We start from the raw sequence: 19420 nt of genomic DNA, 5'->3' as shown, positions 1-19420 counted from the left end.
TTTCTCAACTGTACTTAACATTGATACAAGTATCTACACATGACTTATTGCAAACTCAATACCAGAGGTGATGTCTCTTTAGACACGTTTGAGGACACCTGTCTTTGGTTCCCTTTTTGGATTACAGACTGTACTCAATACTGCAAAGTAAACACGATGAATGTAAACAAATGGTATAGAAATAATCACATTTTTCACAATGTGCACATTTGATCTCAGAGACAGTCGCTCTGCAGAGGGTTTCAGTCAGTTATACTTCATCACTTGAAAAGCCCTGTTTTACTGGACTTTAAAGGGGACCTATCATGCAAAATGCACTTTGATGTCTTTTCTACCTAAACATGTCCTCGGGTGTGTCGGGGAACTCACGCAGCGTCAGAAAAATAAAACCCTTTCTCTTTTCCTCCGTACCCAAATCTTTAAAAAATGGGGGTACAACGAGCGGATACAGATTTGCTGCCGATATGACGTACTTTGGGATGGTGGACCCACAGAGAGTTGCTATCAGAAACAATGCCTATGTGTTTTGGACGTAATCTCGTCTTTGTTTACATTAGCGAGCCCTCGCTAACACTCAGAGCTAACCTGCACTGGAGAGCACGTGTTTTAAAAAGCAGGAAATAAAAAAATAACTCACCTTGTGACTAAACCTGCAAGAGAAAAAAGCATTCGAGCTCCATGCGGTTTCAGGAATAATCCTTGATGTGGTTTAGAACAGGATGGCGTTTAAATCACAGCAGAACTTAACTTTATCTCCGTAGAATTCGATCGAGGGCATTAGCTCCGCCTCCTTTTTTTTCTTTTTCAAGCTAAGGACCCAACAATCTGCGTTTCTCTAACAGGGTTAGAGGGGTATGAGGGATTTCTAAAATGCATGATCTGTTTGTATTTTGAGAAAAACACATCATATTTGTATATATCTGAGACCCATAATATATGCCTAAAAATAGCATGATAGTGACCTTTAATGTTAAGAGTGTTTGAAAAAGGTGCATATATGGATATCGTCTGTACATCGGAAAGCACCTAATGATCCTGGGTTATTCTTAATTGGTTTTATTGAGTTATATTAAAGTGCCTTCATTACTATAAGAGTAAACCTGAGTTCCGTTTAGAAAGGACGGATTAACAGAGGTTTCCAACACATGTGATGAGTTATAATAATAATAATAAATACTTGAAGTTAAAAACACAGGGTTCACAGATTAATAGGCGACTCTTCCACCAGGTCGCAGTCTAATTGGCCGAACCCTTTCATCTAGAGAACAACGGGTGTTTCTCAATGTCAAGGAAGGATGCTCCAGAGCCACTATTTCAAGGATGCTACGTCATCGAGTGCCGCCGAAGGACTGTTCCATGTCCAGGATCCTTGGAATTCTACCGAGCCCGGCGTCCTTCGTAGAGAGAAATTTCGAGGTTGCACATGTGTAGACTCCGGGTCTTAAAAATCCCCACAATGCTTGCGCACGGACCAATTTCCAAAATCTGTGGCGGAAAATGTAAGGCGGGCCTCTCATATGACGGACACCTGCACGCTTGCTAGCCTGTTCCATTCTTCGTTCTCCGAATGCCAGGAAGGATTCTTGCCTAGCTTCTGAAGGACCTGACTCGGAAGACTTGTCCTACCAAGGAAGCTTCCTCGACATTGAGAAACACCAACCACACCGTATTGACCAGAATGGTTCCCAGTTTGAAACCATGGGTCAATCTTTGTGGCAGGTGTGGCTGAGTCACCTGGGGGCCTGTGGGAGGGGGGCAGGTCCTCTCAGACTGAACGTGTCTCCGCTGGAGGAGTGGCGGGACGGGGCGTTCCCGCACACCAGCGACGGATCCGCCTCCTTGATCTCCATCGCACGTTTGTAAAGCTCTGCCGCCTTCTCAAAGTCGCCCTCTTCGTAGCTGTGAAGCAAGAAATACAAAACAAGGAATGATTTTAATAGTCGATAACATTCATGATTTAACTTCGGATCGGCCAAATGCCACTGCACCTCAGCACGGCCAGGTTTTTCAGGGTCTCTCCGACCCGTGGGTGCGAACGTCCCAAACTATCCTCGTACACTTTCAGCGCTCGCTCGTAGAGAGGCAAGGCGTCGCTGTGGTTCTTCTGTGAAGGAAAAGTGAAGTTTAGTTTCTCTAAATAACTTGAATACACACTCCGTCATTCAAATAATGTGTGTGAATATTCCTGAAGAATTATACAGGCTGAATGAAACCCTCCTCACCAGCTGGCAGTAGATCACAGCCAGGTTGACCAGTGCTGTGGCCACGCTGGGATGTTTGGGCCCAAAACTCTTTTCCCTGATGTCCAGAGACAGCTCGTACAGCGGCACGGCCTTCTCCAGCTTCCCCTGCACACCACACACACACACACCACACACACACACCACACACACACACACCACACACACCCACACACACCTTCAAATCAGATCCCCCGCCAACACAGACCGAGCTGATCCACAGACAGCATCAGTCACACGTCTCACTCTGCGCTTGTAGAGCATGGCCAGGTGTTTGAGAGTGTATGCCAGCGACGGGTGGTCCGGGGATAAAGCCCTCTTCCGGATGTCCAGCGCTCTCTCGTACATGTCCTCGGCCGTCTCGTACTCCCGCCTCTCCGTGTGCAGAGCGGCCAGGTTGTTGAGGGACTGAGCGCAGTCGGGGTGGTCCGGACCGAGGACGCGCTGACGGGTCTCCAGAGAGCGGGTCAGGAACAGCTTCGCAGCACTGGGGAGGAGAGGATGTTAGAGACACACAAAGGACGTGGGGACACTTCCAATTGGATAGAATTTAAGGGAAACATAATTAGATAATTCATGTCCCAATGCAGATTGAGCATCCTAGCTATAACATATCGGTATATGACTGTTGTTTTGAATTCTTTGTAATGTGTTTGCATCTTAAAGGTCTTTCCAGAATACAGAAAGGGCGAAGTGATGAACGTGCGCCTTACTCCAGGTTGTTTTGGAGGTAGTACAGAACGCCCAGTTCGTTGAGTGTCTTGGCAGAGTCTGCAGAGTCTGTCTCCAGAGTGAGCTCCTCCAGCTGCAGAGCTCTGCGCCGCAGCAGCGTGAAGCCGTACTGAAAGGTGGATCCAGAGGCATGAACACTACGCTAAGAGTAGGTGAGAATGACTAAGCGTGCGGGCGTCTTTAAGTATGCTCACCATATGGCCTTTCTGGCGCGCAGTCTTCTGACGGATCTTCACCGACCTCTTCCTCAGTTTCTCTGCTTGTTCGTACCTGATTGTAAAGCAGCCAGGTGTAAGCCATTAAACATACGTGTTATAAAATCAATAACATCGGTATGACCTCATGACCTGGCAGAAACAACCGATAAACTGAACTACAACAACAGTGATAAAAAACCTCATGTAAAGGTCAGGAGATCCTTTTACTTGTTCTGTTTCTGGTAGAGCATGGCGAGGGACTCCAGCTCGCGTGCCACGCTGGCGTGCTCGGCCCCGTAGGCGTTCTCACTGATCTCCAGCGCCTGCTTGTACAGCTGCTCAGCGTTGCCGTACTTCTTCCACTGAACGTAAACCGCGGCCAGCTGGTGCAGCGAGCGAGCCACGCTGGGGTGGTCCGGGTCCAAGGCCGTCTCCCTGATCTCCAGGGACCTTTGTAAAGGTGCTACCGCCTAGGAAACAGACAAACAGATACAATACGCAACTGTCAACATGTGCACTTACCTAATGGCAACATCCGGATATGTAAGCAAAGGAAACAACAAAACTGCAACGCAAGGTGAGGCAGAAAATATTGAGTTTGTTTAAAGGTCACCTATCAGGCTATTTGGAGGCAATAGCACAGGTCTCATATATACAAATATTAAAAACATGTCTATGAAGTGTTTTGCTCCAAATACCAAACAGATCCCCCATTAGCCACGCCTCATGTCCCTCTGCTTCACTTCCTGTTTCTAAAGAGCTGATTTGGGGATAAAGCTTTAAAGAGGAGGGTCTGAGCTCATGCGGGACCCGGCAGCTACCGTCTAAACTAAATGCTGCCGTGATGAAACGCCATATCATGGATCATCAAGGATCTGAAACAGTCTGGAGCTCAAAGGCTTTCTCTCTTGCCGGTTACACCACAAGGTGAGTTCCTTTCTACTTCCTGCTTCTTCACACACATGCTCTCCAGTACAGGTTAGCTCTGAGTGTTAGCGATGCTAATGTAAACACCGACCATATTACGTCCAAAACAGTCGGGCGTTGTTTCTGATAGCAGCTTTCTGATTGGCCCGTGGGTCCACATTTCAGATGTTACGTCATATCGGACGCAAATCTGGATCAGCTCCGTTGTTCCCCGTTTTAGAGATTTGGGTACGGAGGAAAAGAGAGAGGGTTTTATTTTCTGACGCTGCGTGAGCTCCCTGACACACCGGGGACACACCGGGGACACATGTTGATGTAGAGAAGACATCACAAAGTGCATTTTGCGTGATAGGTCCCCTTTAAAAGAAAACCTGTTTTAAAGATAATACTCTTTCAGATCTTGTAACCAAGCACGCACCTGACTGGGGAGGCCGAGGTCTTTGAGGAAACGTCCCAAAGTCTCGTACAGGTTGGCCAGCTTGGTCATGCCGTCTTCATTCTCACAGCTCTTCTCAAATTGTTTCAGGGAGTCAAAGTACTCCGTGGCCATGGAGCTCTTGTCTTTGCCCACATACTGCCAATAGGCCAGCAGCTCGGAGAAATGACCCCTAGCAACAGAGAACACATCTGGAACACTGTGCTAACTCACATGTGGCAGGCTTTGCTACATCAGCACATAGGCGTGGGTGTTGTACCTCTTGTAGAGGTTCTGGGAGACAAACAGGTTGAGGAGGCTGAGCTGCAGTTTGGTCCGATCGTCCTGCTGTTGGAGCAGCCACGGCAGCTCGTCTGCAACACGCCACGTCACACGGTCCGGGCTACACTCACACAAACACATGAGTCAGGGTTCATACACGTTTCACACAATGATTTTCCATGACCAGAACAATGACTCTTTCCCAGCGGTGCCACTGACAATTCTTTATTTTAACATGGAACAGGAAAATAAGGTCTGCATCTGAAACATCTATCAAAACAAATCAAATAGTTGGCTCACTAGCTTCTACTAAAATCTCTCACCAGCAAAACACCTCGTCAGTTAAATGCCATTTTACGTTTCATTACTATACGATACAGTATTTATTATCATTATAGTATTACTATTTCGGCGATTAGCTAAAATATAAATTATATTTGATGCAACTATAGTTACATTTCCATGACTTTTCCAGGGCCTGGAATTTGCATTTTGAATTCCCATGACTCCTCCAGGTTGTTAACGACCGTAAGAAGAACCCTGAGTACTGAGAAAAGACTTTAAGCTGTGTTTTACGAGAGACAGATGACTACAGTTAAGGCACCTGAGCTGCTGACTGAAGTACTGAATGAGTTTCTCTCTGTAAGCAGCCGAGCTACTTCCTCCACCCAGGAACTCCAGCCTCACAGCTTCCCAAGCCTGAAAGAAAAACAATGTACGTTGTCTCTCCGAACATCTGCCGACCCAGGAATATCATCCATGTTATGCTACCGGCCCGGTTACCTGCAGGTGTTGAAACCTGATGAGGCCGCAGCGCAGGGTCACGATGCAGAGTCTGTTCAGGCGGTACAGCAGAGAGGACAGGACCGGCAGCTCCAGCTCCGTGAAGAGGTCCAACACCTCCGACTCACTCACTCCATTATGGCTGGAACAGACGAGGCACAGGATCTGAAGAGAGGCACAAGACAAGCTGCTTTGTTACGGAGAAAAGGACGGTGGACGACGTCATGACAACACAATCAAACGGAAAGTAAACATCTGATTTGCGGCACACAATGGCCACAATAAATGAATGTGTTTTACTGAAGCATTTGGTCTCTCCCGGGACACATCACACACAGCGACATTCTAAGAAGTGAGGTGCAGAAACACACCTGCAGATACTGCTTGAATAATTGTCTTTAGGTCACCTCTCTCATGACGTGTCGCTCCCCGTCTGTGTTGAGGGAGTTCAGCGTCATCTTGAGAGCCAGGCGGTACAGAGACATGGTGTCCTGACACTGCAGACACTGCTCCAGGCTCTTCTCCAGAGGGCAACCGGATATACTGCTGGCCAGCAACAAAACAATGCACATGCTCCAATCAACAACATCTAAAACACATGAAGCCACATGTTGGAGAAAATACAAGGCGTCTTCTTATTACGGGGTTTCTGATGGGCACGATACTGTGTGTGACCTCGCACTGTGTGACCTCGCAGCTGCCCCCTCGTAGATAGGAGATACCAACGAGAGCACACACACTTTGTCTCCTCTCCTCTTTGAGGGGCAAAGAGCAACACTGCCTTTCCAGAGATGTCCCGACGCTGTTTGGTACCTCCTGACTTTAGACTACCGTACTTTTCGGACTATAAGCCGCGACTTTTTTCCCCATTTTTTGTTGTACAGCTAACGGCCACTAGGGAACCTCCTAAGTCTATGGATTTTACAGGTAAAATTAACCACCTTTAACCCTACGGGCTCTAGGACCGGTCCGCGCCCGCCACCTCTAAGCGGCGGGCTCCAGCAGGAAAAGCTGGAGGCCGGAAAAGAGTGAGACAGGTAGCGCGCCAAAGTAAAAGTGGAACCGAGAGACAGAACGAGAGCAGACAGACGGACCATTTAGCTGCTGCAGCTTATATGCAGGTGCGCTTATAGTCCGAAAAGTACGGTATATAAGCTTGATGTTACTTCCTGCTCCTTTGAGCAGCGTACATCGTGTGTGTGAGTTGAAATATTCTTTGTATGCGACTTAACTCTGCTCCTTCTTGCAAGAACAAATTAGCACCTAACTTGATTCTCAACCCGGTGTCGAGTGATATTTTCCTAACACCACACAATCAGAGATAACATTGTCAGTTTCGAGAGGGGTGAACTCCATTTGACCCAGATAAGATCTTTCTGAAACTAACCTGATGATCATTCTTGCCAGCAGTGTGACGTACAGTGCGTTGCAGGTGGAGGCAGAGCGGCAGTGCCTCTCCAGCTTCTTCTCCTGCAACAAAACAATAGGTGTGTGGCATTCTCAGAAAATAAAAAACCTCTCGGGAACCAATTCCAAATATCGTTTACATTTATTTTCAAAATGGCGACGGTGGGATGCCAACTGACCTGGTCCTTGGTTAGTTTGAGTTCCATGCTCTGGCACTCTGCATTCACAACGCTCCTCACCTCTCGGGGACTCAGAGGGTCCAGGTGTAGAGTGGGCCACAACCTAAACGGACATAACCACTGATTACAGAGAGCGATACTACAGGTACACGTTTGGAATGATATGTCTCTGCAAGAAACAGCATTTTGAACCAGTGGAAGACACAGAGAGGCGAAGTCCCTGCCTTTCCTCCATGGGACCTTATTTCAGAAAAAGTATTGAAGTCAATGGAGAGAGAAAGATTATCTCTCGATCCCGTTTGAATTGTGCCACGAGTTACACACATGATGTTTGTCAATTTAAAAGATAATTTTGCAAGTCAAAAAAATACAAATGTGTCGTCAAACTGTGAAGTAACACTTTGTTTTTGTGTGAAACCGCTCAATGACCTACATCTCCCGCCTCGCTCCACACACCCAGACGGCCGTCACGTTGAACATTTCACTCCTTTCTCTCAGAACGAGGCGGAAAGTATTAAAAGAGGGGAAAATCACTCCAAGTCTGGGCGCGTTGAGAGCTGTGCACACAAGGGGAGTGGGTTCCTGAGGGCCAGCATGCGGGACCGGGACTCTGGGACTTGTAGTCTTTCTAGTTGCGTATTTTTCATAGTCTTATATTTCAACAGTTTTACGACAAACTGTGACTTTTTTGACTTGGAAATTATCTTTTAAATTGACAAACATAATGTGTGTAACTCGTGGCACAATTCAAACGGGATCGAGAGATAATCTTTCTCTCCATCGACTTCAATACATACTTTTTTCTAAATAAGGTCCCATGGGTCGGAAGTAGACGGGCGGGACTTCACCTCTCAATGGATCAAGCTGTGTCTCACCTCCACGCTTGAGGACACGTCTCTACATTGACAGACACCACCACTCTCACATTGACAGGAAGCGGGTCAATCAGCCACTTCATGTGTCTCTCTGCCTGCTGAGAAAAGGAGCACATAAGTGAGCTATGAGCTATTTCTAAATGAGAATATGTGCAGCATATGCCTTATGCGGAGCGAACCTGTATCTGGTCAATGGAGTCGATGATAATGATGATGTTTCCTTGATGGCGTGCTGATAATCGTTCCAGCCAGCGGGGAAACTCCTCTAAGATCTTACTGGGCTCCATGGACAGGCCGGAGATGGACCAGAAGTGCTGCAGCAGCTAGCGTGACAGCAGGGAGAACTTATAGTTACAGTTGAGTGAGTGTCTTCACTGGAAGTATGCCTTTGAAGAGCCCTTACTTTGACCGTGAGGCGTTTGATGATGAGCACCGGCTCTGAGCTGGTGGAAAGCGGGCGACCGACGAAATGATAAAGAAACAAGGTGTTGGGAGACTGCTTCCTGCTGCTGCTCGATCCTGAGGAGGAGCACAGCACGAAGACAAACGGTAAACAATGTCCTGTTCCAGCGGTAAAGTACTCACTCCTCCCTTCTAAGCATACACAACACTTTAAATACTAAATAGCTTGATTTAAGAAGTGTCAGGGGAAATATACACTCGACTGAATGAATAGTTTCTCACCACTTGGAGAGCAGGAGTGACTTCCCTGAGCCCGGACCACCGGACACCAGCAGGGGAGGGGTGGGAGGAGGAGCAGCTATCATGTCATTCAGGCGGTCTATGTACTGAGGAGGACAGCACGGACAGATTCAAGAATAACACGTTGCTAGGGCGATGAGAGCAAAACAGCTACGAGACCTGCCCCACCTTCTGGAAGCCCAGCTGCGAGGAGGTGCTGCTGCAGGCCTGCTGGTAGGACTCAATCTGCTCCTGCTCGTCATGCAGGTCCACAGCACGTCTCCCGAGTCCTCCTCACGCCCTCGTCTATCCCAGAGTCCTTAGAGTCAACATCCGCTCCTTCGAGGCACAGCAGCTCCTACATCGGGGTGGAAGAGGTGGAACCGTGAGCAGGAATCACTTACAGCACAAGAGAAATGGTGAAACACTGATGCCGCCGACTGTCTGCACCTGTTTGATGACTTTTTCCAGTTGAGAATAGATGAGGTCCGCCCCCTCCTCTGCAGAACCGCTGTGATCCACCACCTGGGTTCATTTGAAAAACACCGTTTGGCTTTTGGCAACCAGGAATACGCAGGAGCACGCACATATTTGAAGGACTATAAGCGGCATACGCATTTACAGAGTACACTTTATATTGCTTTATTGTCTGGCACCCACAAACCTTGACTTTAGCAGCCTTGTCTGCAGCGTTAATTCTCTCGAGCAGCTGTCTGGTGGGTCCGGTCAGGGTGTGGTCCTCTTCAGTCCGGAGGTAGAGCACCAGAGGATGGCCGTCTGGATTCTTCACAAAAGCCTCCTCACAATCCTCCACCACGGAGCTACACACGTGAATGAACACGAAGAGATAGTTCCTTAACTAAACACAATAATCAGTAACTAACTAGTTAAGGTGAATATACTCCAGGACTTACTGTACCTGGTTACCGTAGATTTGACTAGAAGCACACACACGGAGCTCCTTTCAATCTCCTGCTTTCGCTCCACGTCGTAGGAGGCAGCGGTTTCCTCTGGGAAGCACACGTTCAGGTAGAAATGGCCGAGACCTTCGCACATCCGCCGTAACACAGGTGAGTGTTTCTGTTGTGAAAACAGGAAGCAGAGCACAATAGTCTCTTTTATCCTGGCATTTAGATAATGTCTTGAATGCTGTCTGTCAAGCACAATAATTATACAACACCATTTCAATCCAGATCTCTTCCCACAGTGTTAAACAATATCTTTATAGTTTTCTAACCGACCTTAATAAAGACATCCAGCTCAGGTTTGGTCTCCTGGGTGAAGATGAGGTAGCAGCGCACGGTGTTACTCCATAAGGCCTGGGGCACGTGAGGGGACACCTGAAGCAGACTGGCCACGGCAGCGTCCCAGTCATCTGACGCACACGGGGGAAAGGTGCGAGAATAACACATGAAACATAAGAATTAGGTCGTTTATGGAGAGGTTCATTCCTTGTTTCGCCAACAATTCTACAGATGTCTTAAGTTTGACTCACCTCTGCCCACATTTGCAAAGGGTCCCTCCACATCTATCAAACTGTGGGCAAATTCAGGTCCTCTGAAGGTCTGCTGCAACTGCATCATGCTGCCCATAGAGGGCACTTCCCAGCACCCCACCAGAACCAATAATCACACTGAGTCCCTGCAGCTGAACACAGAGTGAGAGAAAAACAATGCAATGCTTTTGCAGATTTTATTACACACAACAAGAACTTATTTTTGTATTCTTGTGGCAAAACAGTACGGGTTAAGATTGAATTATAGATACATTTAAAAGTCCCAACATTGTGGATTTCTATATCTTACCTGTGACAGTGGTTTGGTTGTCATCCGAGTCAGAATCATTTAAGTCATAGATCTGGATTCCCTGAGCCTGTAGCTGTTGCAGTTTGGCCTCCAAGTCCCTTTTGGCCCGCAGGAGATCCTGAATCTCTTTTTCTTTCGTCTCCCGGAAGATCTGGGTATTATTAAGCACATGGGTTAGGGTCGCAGGTAATTAGGATTACTGGAGAGAACGCTCCACGGTGACGGCCGCACATTGATTAAGTGTTTCTTATAAACTGTAGTGGCAGGGGAAAAGGTTTAAAGCATGTGGTTTGTATTGAAATGAAAACACGATACATGTTTATTATCCTCGCAACTACAGTTGTTAAATGTCCACTGTTATGTACGGTTTGAGGGTGTGGTTCTGCATATTCACCTGTCGCGGCGCGCCCAGAGGCTTTTTAGTGGGCGCGCCGCCGGGATGCGAGGGGTCGCTTCTCGCGGGAGGAAGTGTGTGTGGCGACTGCTGGTATTCAGCGGGTTATTGAAGTTTCCCTTAGCATGTATATATGTGGTTAAATGCAACGGGGAAGTAAAGGAAAATAACCGAAGGTGTGGATATTGCATCGACCGACCAAGAAGCACGTCTCCGTGGAGAGGACGCGCTCGGATAGAGACAGATATTCTCTACAACGCAGGCCTGGATTAGGCAGGAAAGACACTTTTGGGTTTTCGCAGAGCGGACTTTTTGTTTAATGTTGTTTGGCGGGAAAACTGTCAATATATGGAATAACACATAAAACCTGTCTCTGTTTACTTTGTGGAACGAGTAGATTCAGCGTTTATCAGTTCTGTCCTTTATAATATTTTTCATTCAAGAACCCCTTGTGCGTTATTTAACTATTTTAGATATCGTTACAGGTGTGTTTTACCTTAAACTGTCGTTTGACTTTGTCCCGGTCGTGTTCGAAGGTGGCAGCCCGCTCCATGGCTTGGTACTTTGCCTCAACAGCGCTCTCTTTTTTCTCTGAGGATCTTCTGGTAGGTCTTCTGCAAGCCTGTCGTCACATTAAGATCATTCAAAGAACAGTAACAACATCTGGAAACCTGGTAGCATCTGAATCGCAGTAGATAATCATGTTACCTGTAGCTCAGCCCTCAGCCTCTTGTTCTCCTCATCCAGCTTGGCCTCCTTCTTTTGCATGGATCTCGTTGTTCTTGCTCACACGGAAGATTTCATACTCTTTTCGGAGTCGCTCATACTCAGCAGCGTACTCTAGATCCACAGAACCGGTGGATTTGAAGCTGGCCCCGATCACGCGAGGCGCTCTGCGGAAGGAGCTTCGGAGGAGCCTGGCTTTGGGCTTCACCTCCACCGGGATCACACAGGCTTCCCCTCCTTCACCTCCATACCCGTCCTCTATCACCTCTCCTGGGCTGACCAGGGACGACGCGGTGCCCATGGTGGCAGCCTTAGCTTTAAAACAGAAAAAAGTGGCAGCAGTGAGCCTTCTGAAGTCCTTAGCTGATCACAGAGGTGGATAGCCCAGAAGGACTTGTATTTCCCTTACTCACCACCACCAGTGTCTAGACCCCGGGGGGTTTCTCTTTTCTAGTCGGCTTCTCCTCCCCCTTAATTCATCACAGTATTATGGGGTCTAATCTCCAAAACGTTATTGTTCATACGGCAATGAATACGTTATCAACTACGGACTAGTCTCTCCTGATTGAAATACATTTAGTTAAGTACTCATTTGAGGTACTGGAAGTAGAAGTAATTTCTTTCTTTCTTCTCTACAATTCAAGGGGAAATAGTGTACTTTTCACTACATGACATTTATTTGATCAGTTCAGATTTGTACACACAACACTTAGGTAAAACTTGTGTGATAAGATGCCATCCAACATTATATTTAAGTAATTGGGTTAATGAAAAATAAACTAGTAGCTATTTGCTAATTGTTCAAGTAGTTAAGACACATTTCAGTTTCAGCTTCTCAAAAGTTAAGAGTAAAGTATTTTTTCTGCAATAATTACCGTTACTCCTAATAATTTAAGTATATTTTCTTGTTCATACTTAAATACTTTGACTTAAGTACTTTTCTCAGCTTGTATAGTATTAGTACTTCCACATAGGTAAATGATTTGTATACTTTCTCCACCACTGGCTGCTCCTGTGCAACTGGATGTAATCAACCTAGGCTGTGAAGTATGATTGTTAATAACATTTCTGGGTCCTTATTTGAGTTATCCGTGCTTTATTTTTAATGCAAAATAGCTCATCAATGCGTAGCTACAGCCACAAAGCTAACATGCTTTCCTACTAAAGCAAAGGTTTAAAAACGACTCAAGTATATTTGTAGTCATGTCGTGTCTATGAAAAGTAATGAAGAGTTTTCATCAACCTAGGCTGTGAAGTATGATTGTTATTAACATGTCTGGGTCCTTATCTGGATTATCCGTGCTGTATTTTTAATGTAAAACAGCTAATTAATGTGTAGTTACAGCCACAAAGCTAACATGATTCCCTACTATACCAACGGTTAAAAACGACCGTTGGTTTTATAACGGTTAAATATTTGCAGTTGATGCTAGCTAATTAGTTAGCCATTCCAACACGGGTTGAAGTTAACGTACTCGGTTAGCTAGCTAAAACCTATGAACAAACTGCTTAACACGCCCGTCGCGGACTGTTTTGGTGTCAAGACTTTTACACGTTTACTTTTGTATATTCTAGCTTGGTCATAACGTTGAATGAAACTCTGTGAAGACATTTGCAAGCTACGTTAAACAAATAAAAATACACTCACAGTCCGCTCCCTTCACAGCTTTCTCCCTGGCTGCCTGGTAACAGATCGAAAATACGGGTGCCCGCCTAAGGTCAAACTTAGGAGGACTCGCGTTACAGAAGTTATCATTATATTATAGTGCTTATTGGTTATTAATGATCTATTCTCTTGTGTATAAATAATATATACACACCACACGTTTCAGGAGTGAAACATCATGTGTGTGTATTTTATTATGGTACATATTTTTATTGATTTTCTCAGTTTTTTAACAAAAGCAAGTGATACAGATTCATTACAGATATATACACACATGCTGACAAATCAAAAACTTCATTTCAATCCCACCACCCCTTAACCCATTGAGTTACAGGATACAGAGCCCTTTAACAGTAAAATACAGTATTTTCATAATGACATTAGTTCAATGGGGGCAAAGGAGGAGAACATGTTGGGTGTAGTCATCCCACGACCGACCAAGAAGCACGTTACAAGGTAACATTTGTGTATTTTATATTGAGTTTCTTTACTTTGTAAAACCCCTTCAATTATGAAAAAAGAAAAATGCATGCAACACACAATAGAATAATATATTTGTAACGGTTCATTTCGTGCATCTTTTTTTAAAACAACCATTAAAATACAAAAAAACTAAAGAAAAAGTGATCTTGTAGTGTGGCAAGTATGCAGAGCCCACTAAATAATGTATTAAGGCTAGCTTATTATTAATTATATATTTAAAAACATGTGTTGGTGTCATATTTTTAAGAAATGAAATACCTTGATAAAATATTATTGTTTCATGTGCAGTAAATTGTCTGCATATCTTTTAACTTCCTCAAAAAAGTGTTATGATCTAGAAATAATCACAGTTTCACAAGTATTTATTTATGGCCTTGCATATAAACTAAAGTGGAAGTTCATTGTTTGTGTCCTTAGCCAATTGCACAAAGAACAGCACACTTTTTTCATACAAATATTTATTATGTACATAACATAGTTGTTTATTGATCATCTTCATGGTTTACAGAACAGCTGCAGCAGTTTGTCCCTGTAAACCCGGTTCAGGAAGAAGTACATGACGGGATCCAGGACCCCACTGACACAGGTGAGTGCAGATGTGATCCGATTGGCTCTTCCCAGCGACTCACGGCTTGCTGCAGTCAGATTACCATGCATGTGCATTTCAATATAGATCACCTGCTCACATGGTAGGGCACAAACGCAAACAGGAAGTTCATGACAATCAGGACGATCATCCTTATGGCTTTGCTCTTCACCGGCCGTTCCTCCTTTTGCTGTATCGCCCTCAGTTTCAGCAGAATCAGTATGTAGGAACCCACTATGGTGGTGAGGGGAATCACGAAGGCCACGACGGTTGACACTAAGCAGTGGGGGAGGTCTTCTCTAAGTACAGCTTGTTGCATGACCCCGTTGAGTTGTTCCTCACATCCCTTTTAGAGAAAAGTGTAGGACTCATAGACACAACAACAGTCACCCAAAGTATCCCCACTGCTACCTTTGCGTACAAAACCTTCCTGACGGACTGAGATTGTATCGGAAGAACCACAGCCAGAAACCTGTGCAGGCTGATGAAGCTCGTGAGGTACAGGCTTGCAGTACATGTTGAGGTAAAAGAGGAAGCCTGCTAGCCGACAGATGAGGTGTCCGAAAGGCCAGTGGCTGTCGACAGGTGGTAAACTATGCGCATGGGTAACATGAGGATGTAGGAGATGTCTGCCACAGAGAGGTGCCGCAGGAAGACCTTAGATGGAGATGTGCTGTGCTGACGGAAGAAGGCCCACAGCGCCAAGGCATTCCCGGGCACAGCGATGAGGAAAATCAGGATGTAAAAAGTAGCAAATATAATGTTCTCATGGTGGGAGTCACTGCCAAAGAAGCTCTGTGTCTCCCCCTCAGAGGTGTTCATTGTGGAGGGTCGGCCTGTTGCAGCGTGGACACAACCTGTCATGACGACAGTCTCTCATCAAAACACAACTCGAACCTTTGCATGACATAAAGATGGCTTGTATGATGTGTGAGAAAATATAAAAAAACACATGCAACGTAATGTGTGAAAGCCGCAGGTACCGTAAGAGATGCAGAAGACACTACTTCCTAGCTTACAATTAATGCTATTGGTATTGTTATGATATAGTAGTTAGTATATAGTTGGTCAAATAATTGATGCATATAACCTTTATATATTTAAAAATATAAATTCATTTACAGAAATATTAAATATATGTATTGAAGTCTTCCCCCACAATTAATTGTCTTGCATAAAAAAATTCAGACTTGAATGTCTTTTCTTTTTACCTCGCTTTCAATTAAAGACCTTTTTAGGTCATTTTAGGTGTATATTAGTATTTAGTGTCTCTACTGTGACATGTCTCCAAGCAACTCTTTCCAACCTGTCTGCCTTAAACTCTTAGCCCTCAAGCATTTCATCAATAATAGTTTATTTATATTATATTAATATTCTTACCTTGAATGATGGATAGCGAATGTCTTCTTCTCACTAATCACTCATGTAAGAATAGTCAGGTAAGGTGGAAGTGAGAATCTCTCTCTCTCTCTCTCTCGCTCTCTCTCTCTCCTCACTCTCTCTCTCTCTCTCTCTCTCACACACCTCTCTCTCTCTCTCTCACACACTCTCTCTCTCTCTCTCTCTCTCACACACTCTCTCTCTCTCTCACACACACACACACACCACAGGAGCTAGACATGAGCAGCATATCTAAAAAAAACTAAAGCGATGTCTTCCTGTTCTTTTGACATGTTTAATCTGTAGACCCAGGCTGCCCGTCACCAAGCTGCTGTCACCACAACACTAACAGGAAGACCCAGTTGACATGTCCTACAGATTTTTTGTTTTGCAAACATTGCAGTGTGTGTTAGTCACAAAACGATGACTCACTGCTTGTTCGAAGTAACCAAGAATACCAAGTAAGCAACATTAAGGATAAACGATACACTGAGGGTCAGTTCAAGATGATTAATGTCACAAAACATGTAGCATTATTTTATTAATATTGTAAACATCATGCAAGTGTGCCCGTGGCTCTGGCTGGTGTACGGACTGCACTGCTCGTGGATTGAGTCGCTGACGCCCTGCAGAGCATCCCGGAGAGCAGGGCGTGTGAAGATCTACGAATGAAACCCAAGGCTTCCTGGGCTGAGACCTGAAGGCAGAACACAAAGTGCGTGTCCCACATGATCGTGAATACCTGTCATCGAGCAGAATTAAGCGAAGACAAATGGTAACCTTGGCTCTTGGCTTACCCACACACACACACACACATTTCACAGGAAGCAAGAAACAACACCACCAATAAAGACCTTGACGCTCGGTGCATAACAAGCATGCAGTTCTTTATTTTTGCTACTCCAACACAGTTTTTTGTCTTTACCACATTGCTCCTAATAGTATGATTTAAAGCTTTACAAAAAAACAAGAGAAAACCAGATATTTACAAAATCTATCTGTGCAAACATAATTCTTCTTTTAACGCCACTCTCCTAAAGGATTGAAAGGCATGCATACAAATAAACTTGTATGTTAACAAAACTACTTATTTTTCTTAGTAGAAGCTTCTATGTACATGTGGTAGAACCGATTCACTTTAGTACATTTAGACAACGAGACATGTTAACTTAACAAACCGGGACCAGCAGAACACTCTGAGGTCTCTAAAAAACTTCAGGCGTCACACAGGAGAGTGAGTCCTGCGACCGGTGAGGCCTGAAGTGAGTCCTTTTACAACAACTTTGGCAAAGAGGCACACTGAAATAAAACCTGTATTACTTATGATACCATCTGTAAAATAAATTGGCAGTTCATATGGGTGAAAATACTCTTAGAAAATAGAAGTTAACAATGCGTCTGTATACACTCAGAAAAAGGCATTTACAAGGGCTGTGTTTAATGTCCGGCAACATAAGAAACAGATTAAATATACTATTCAATCTCTGCTTTGAAAAATAAAACAACATTTTTTTACACGGTGATTGTACATCAACTCTATATTCCCTATTCAGAGCTACAGCAAGAAAAATAGATTTTTTAACACCATTAAACTCGTCCACTTCTACTACAAAGCGGTAATGTTTTATTAGTTATAAAATAGTCTTTAACAGTAAAAACGGGAGATCTAAAGGAGATGGGTGCGAGAATGCCAGTGTCAAATAAACAGAAGTGGGGAGTGCATCACTTAATACTTTTATACAAAATGTTCAAAAACAGCAAACCATGACTATGCAAAAATAAAAACATGAGTAGCTCTACCTGCTAAAGCCACATTTAGCCTAGATGCCAGCAGATGAACCCGGGTAATGTTGAGAACCCCAAAGTGATGATAGAAATGCATAGTACGAGTCCCTAGAACATAGAAACTGCCGCCAACCTTCATATGTTGGACAATTTGCACAATTAGCATAAATGGTGCTAATTAGCATATGAGTAGTGTTGTGACTCGGGATGGGTACCGAGCCCCGGTATTAAACGGGCCCCGGGGCTGAATTATTACAAACCGTGGAACCGTTAAGCTCCCCTGGAGACATTTAAAAAAGATGTCATGTGTATTATTGCTACACAAACATTATATTGCCGTTTTAGTGTCGCCAACTCCGTTTCTAATACGCAAAAAGACTGCAACATGCGTCATTTTTAGTATTTTTGATCTCTCCCCGCCTGCTTGCGAATTTACACACACGCAGCTGCTACATGCAGCAACACACACGGAGGAGATGGCGGAGAGAACGTGCTCTGACGTGTGGTTAAACTTTACCCGTCTCGATGCTCGTTACCTAAAGTGCAATAAGAGTTAGCATGTCAGGGCGGCAACACGAGCTATTTGTCGAAACAAGGGCTCCACATCCAGACGGAGGAATGCACCGGGTTCCACTGTCTCTCCAGCCGCTCTGTAGCCCCGTCCACGAGGAACGTCTCCACGTCAGGTGTTCTGTGTGCTAGCAGCACACACGGAGTTAACTACATGATATAAACATGGGTTAATGAAATCGAGTTATTTATTTTGTTAAAGTTTCAGCTGTTCTGTTCACAGTTCTGTCTTCAGATTATTTAATACGATTTGTTAAAACACTGTTGTTTCTTTTGATGTGAAATATTATTTATTTAATTTAAATAAAAAGCAATGTTAGTTTTGTTCACAATTTGTTTATTTTCATTTTTCATTTAATCGTTTATTTGAATTAATGAACACTTTAGACAAATAATGCTTCAAATGTAAATATGCCGGATTTTATCTTTGAGCTAATTTCCATTCGTAGTCCCTGACATACAACATATAGTTAGTTTACCTCGTTTTTTCTCTCCAAAAGTACCGATAAGAGTACCGTTAAAAGACCGGACCGATAAGCGGTATCGATAAAAGTAGTAGTACCGTTTTAACGATACCCATCCCTAGTTGTGACCATTGGATTTACAGAGCACAAGATGAAAATGATTACGTCATTACTGTGGACAATTTATCATTATATATTCAAATAGATAAGCAATCTGTTCAATCCAGTCCTCTAAATCTTCAAAATTGACCCAAAATGTATAAAAGTCAGCCCACAGAGTACAAATATTGCCTCTTTCTGGTTAAAACTGGCTTGTTTGATTCTGAAAATCAGAAATGGACTCAATGACTCAAACAGTTGGAGCCAAGCCGTTTAACTATTTAACTATTGTCAACATAAGCTGCTAATTAATACTATTTAACGCAACGTCTGCAAGCTAGCATCTGGCAGCTTCTATGTGCTGGGGACCCGTACAACACATTTAAAGGATAAAACTTTGGAGTACTCAACATTTGGAGGTTCACATCAGGACTCTATGAGCTGCTAACAGGGGCCTAGGAAGCGTCCTTAGCGGCGGTGGCTGTTGGGATGCAGGATTTGCCGTTGCTGCTGCCGTTGTGGGCCCTGTAGCTGGTGAAGCTGGGGGTGTGTATGGTGCGGATGCTCTTTCCACCCGGGCCCAAAGGTGTGGGCGACAGAGGGGAGGGGGAGGATGAGGATGATGAGAATGAAGAGGAGGAAGAGGAGGAGTGCACTCGACCATTCTGCGAGGAGAACGAAAGAGTTTTACCCGTGTGTTGTGAGGGGAGTTTGAGGGATCCGTTAGACAGGGAGGGGATGTGA

General features: G+C 44.6%; 3 protein-coding genes and 1 long non-coding RNA gene across 4 annotated transcripts in view; 1 reads left to right on the top strand and 3 right to left on the bottom strand.

The window, feature by feature from the left end:
- Positions 1-1469: 1469 nt before the first annotated feature.
- nphp3 (nephronophthisis 3) lies at positions 1470-13319 on the bottom strand. Its single transcript, XM_034078808.2, is given in 35 exon segments — positions 1470-1899; positions 1989-2104; positions 2223-2348; positions 2487-2727; positions 2954-3081; positions 3167-3242; positions 3398-3639; positions 4515-4704; positions 4792-4914; positions 5398-5492; positions 5577-5741; positions 5984-6119; positions 6964-7046; positions 7163-7265; positions 8038-8135; positions 8217-8360; positions 8441-8539; positions 8541-8556; positions 8722-8825; positions 8908-8987; positions 8990-9022; positions 9025-9076; positions 9169-9243; positions 9383-9539; positions 9638-9798; positions 9960-10093; positions 10214-10317; positions 10319-10338; positions 10340-10365; positions 10524-10674; positions 11414-11503; positions 11505-11541; positions 11627-11689; positions 11691-11958; positions 13292-13319. Coding segments are annotated over 34 exon segments (3891 nt in total). The 5' UTR covers positions 11945-11958; positions 13292-13319; the 3' UTR covers positions 1470-1730.
- LOC117442849 (uncharacterized) lies at positions 9705-16567 on the top strand. The gene is made up of 3 exons (XR_004551564.2): positions 9705-9788; positions 14301-14378; positions 16065-16567. It is a non-coding gene; the product is annotated as an uncharacterized lncRNA (long non-coding RNA).
- On the bottom strand, positions 14275-15835 carry LOC117442847 (uracil nucleotide/cysteinyl leukotriene receptor). The gene is given in 7 exon segments (XM_034078807.1): positions 14275-14296; positions 14298-14469; positions 14472-14663; positions 14666-14885; positions 14887-14960; positions 14963-15235; positions 15759-15835. Coding segments are annotated over 6 exon segments (918 nt in total). The 5' UTR covers positions 15201-15235; positions 15759-15835.
- A 57-nt stretch (positions 16568-16624) lies between the features above and the next one.
- The window catches only part of LOC117442842 (sickle tail protein homolog), a 60822-nt gene continuing 58026 nt past the window's right edge, over positions 16625-19420 (bottom strand). Inside the window, 1 exon segment of the mRNA XM_034078804.2 lies at positions 16625-19420. Within this exon segment, the coding sequence (XP_033934695.1) occupies positions 19132-19420 (289 nt within the window). The 3' untranslated portion in view covers positions 16625-19131.

Source organism: Pseudochaenichthys georgianus, unplaced genomic scaffold (assembly GCF_902827115.2).
Source record: "Pseudochaenichthys georgianus unplaced genomic scaffold, fPseGeo1.2 scaffold_488_arrow_ctg1, whole genome shotgun sequence".
Classification (NCBI taxonomy): domain Eukaryota; kingdom Metazoa; phylum Chordata; class Actinopteri; order Perciformes; family Channichthyidae; genus Pseudochaenichthys; species Pseudochaenichthys georgianus.
The sequence above is the reverse complement of the archived record's forward strand: the minus strand, read 5'-3'. Positions and strand labels throughout refer to the sequence as shown.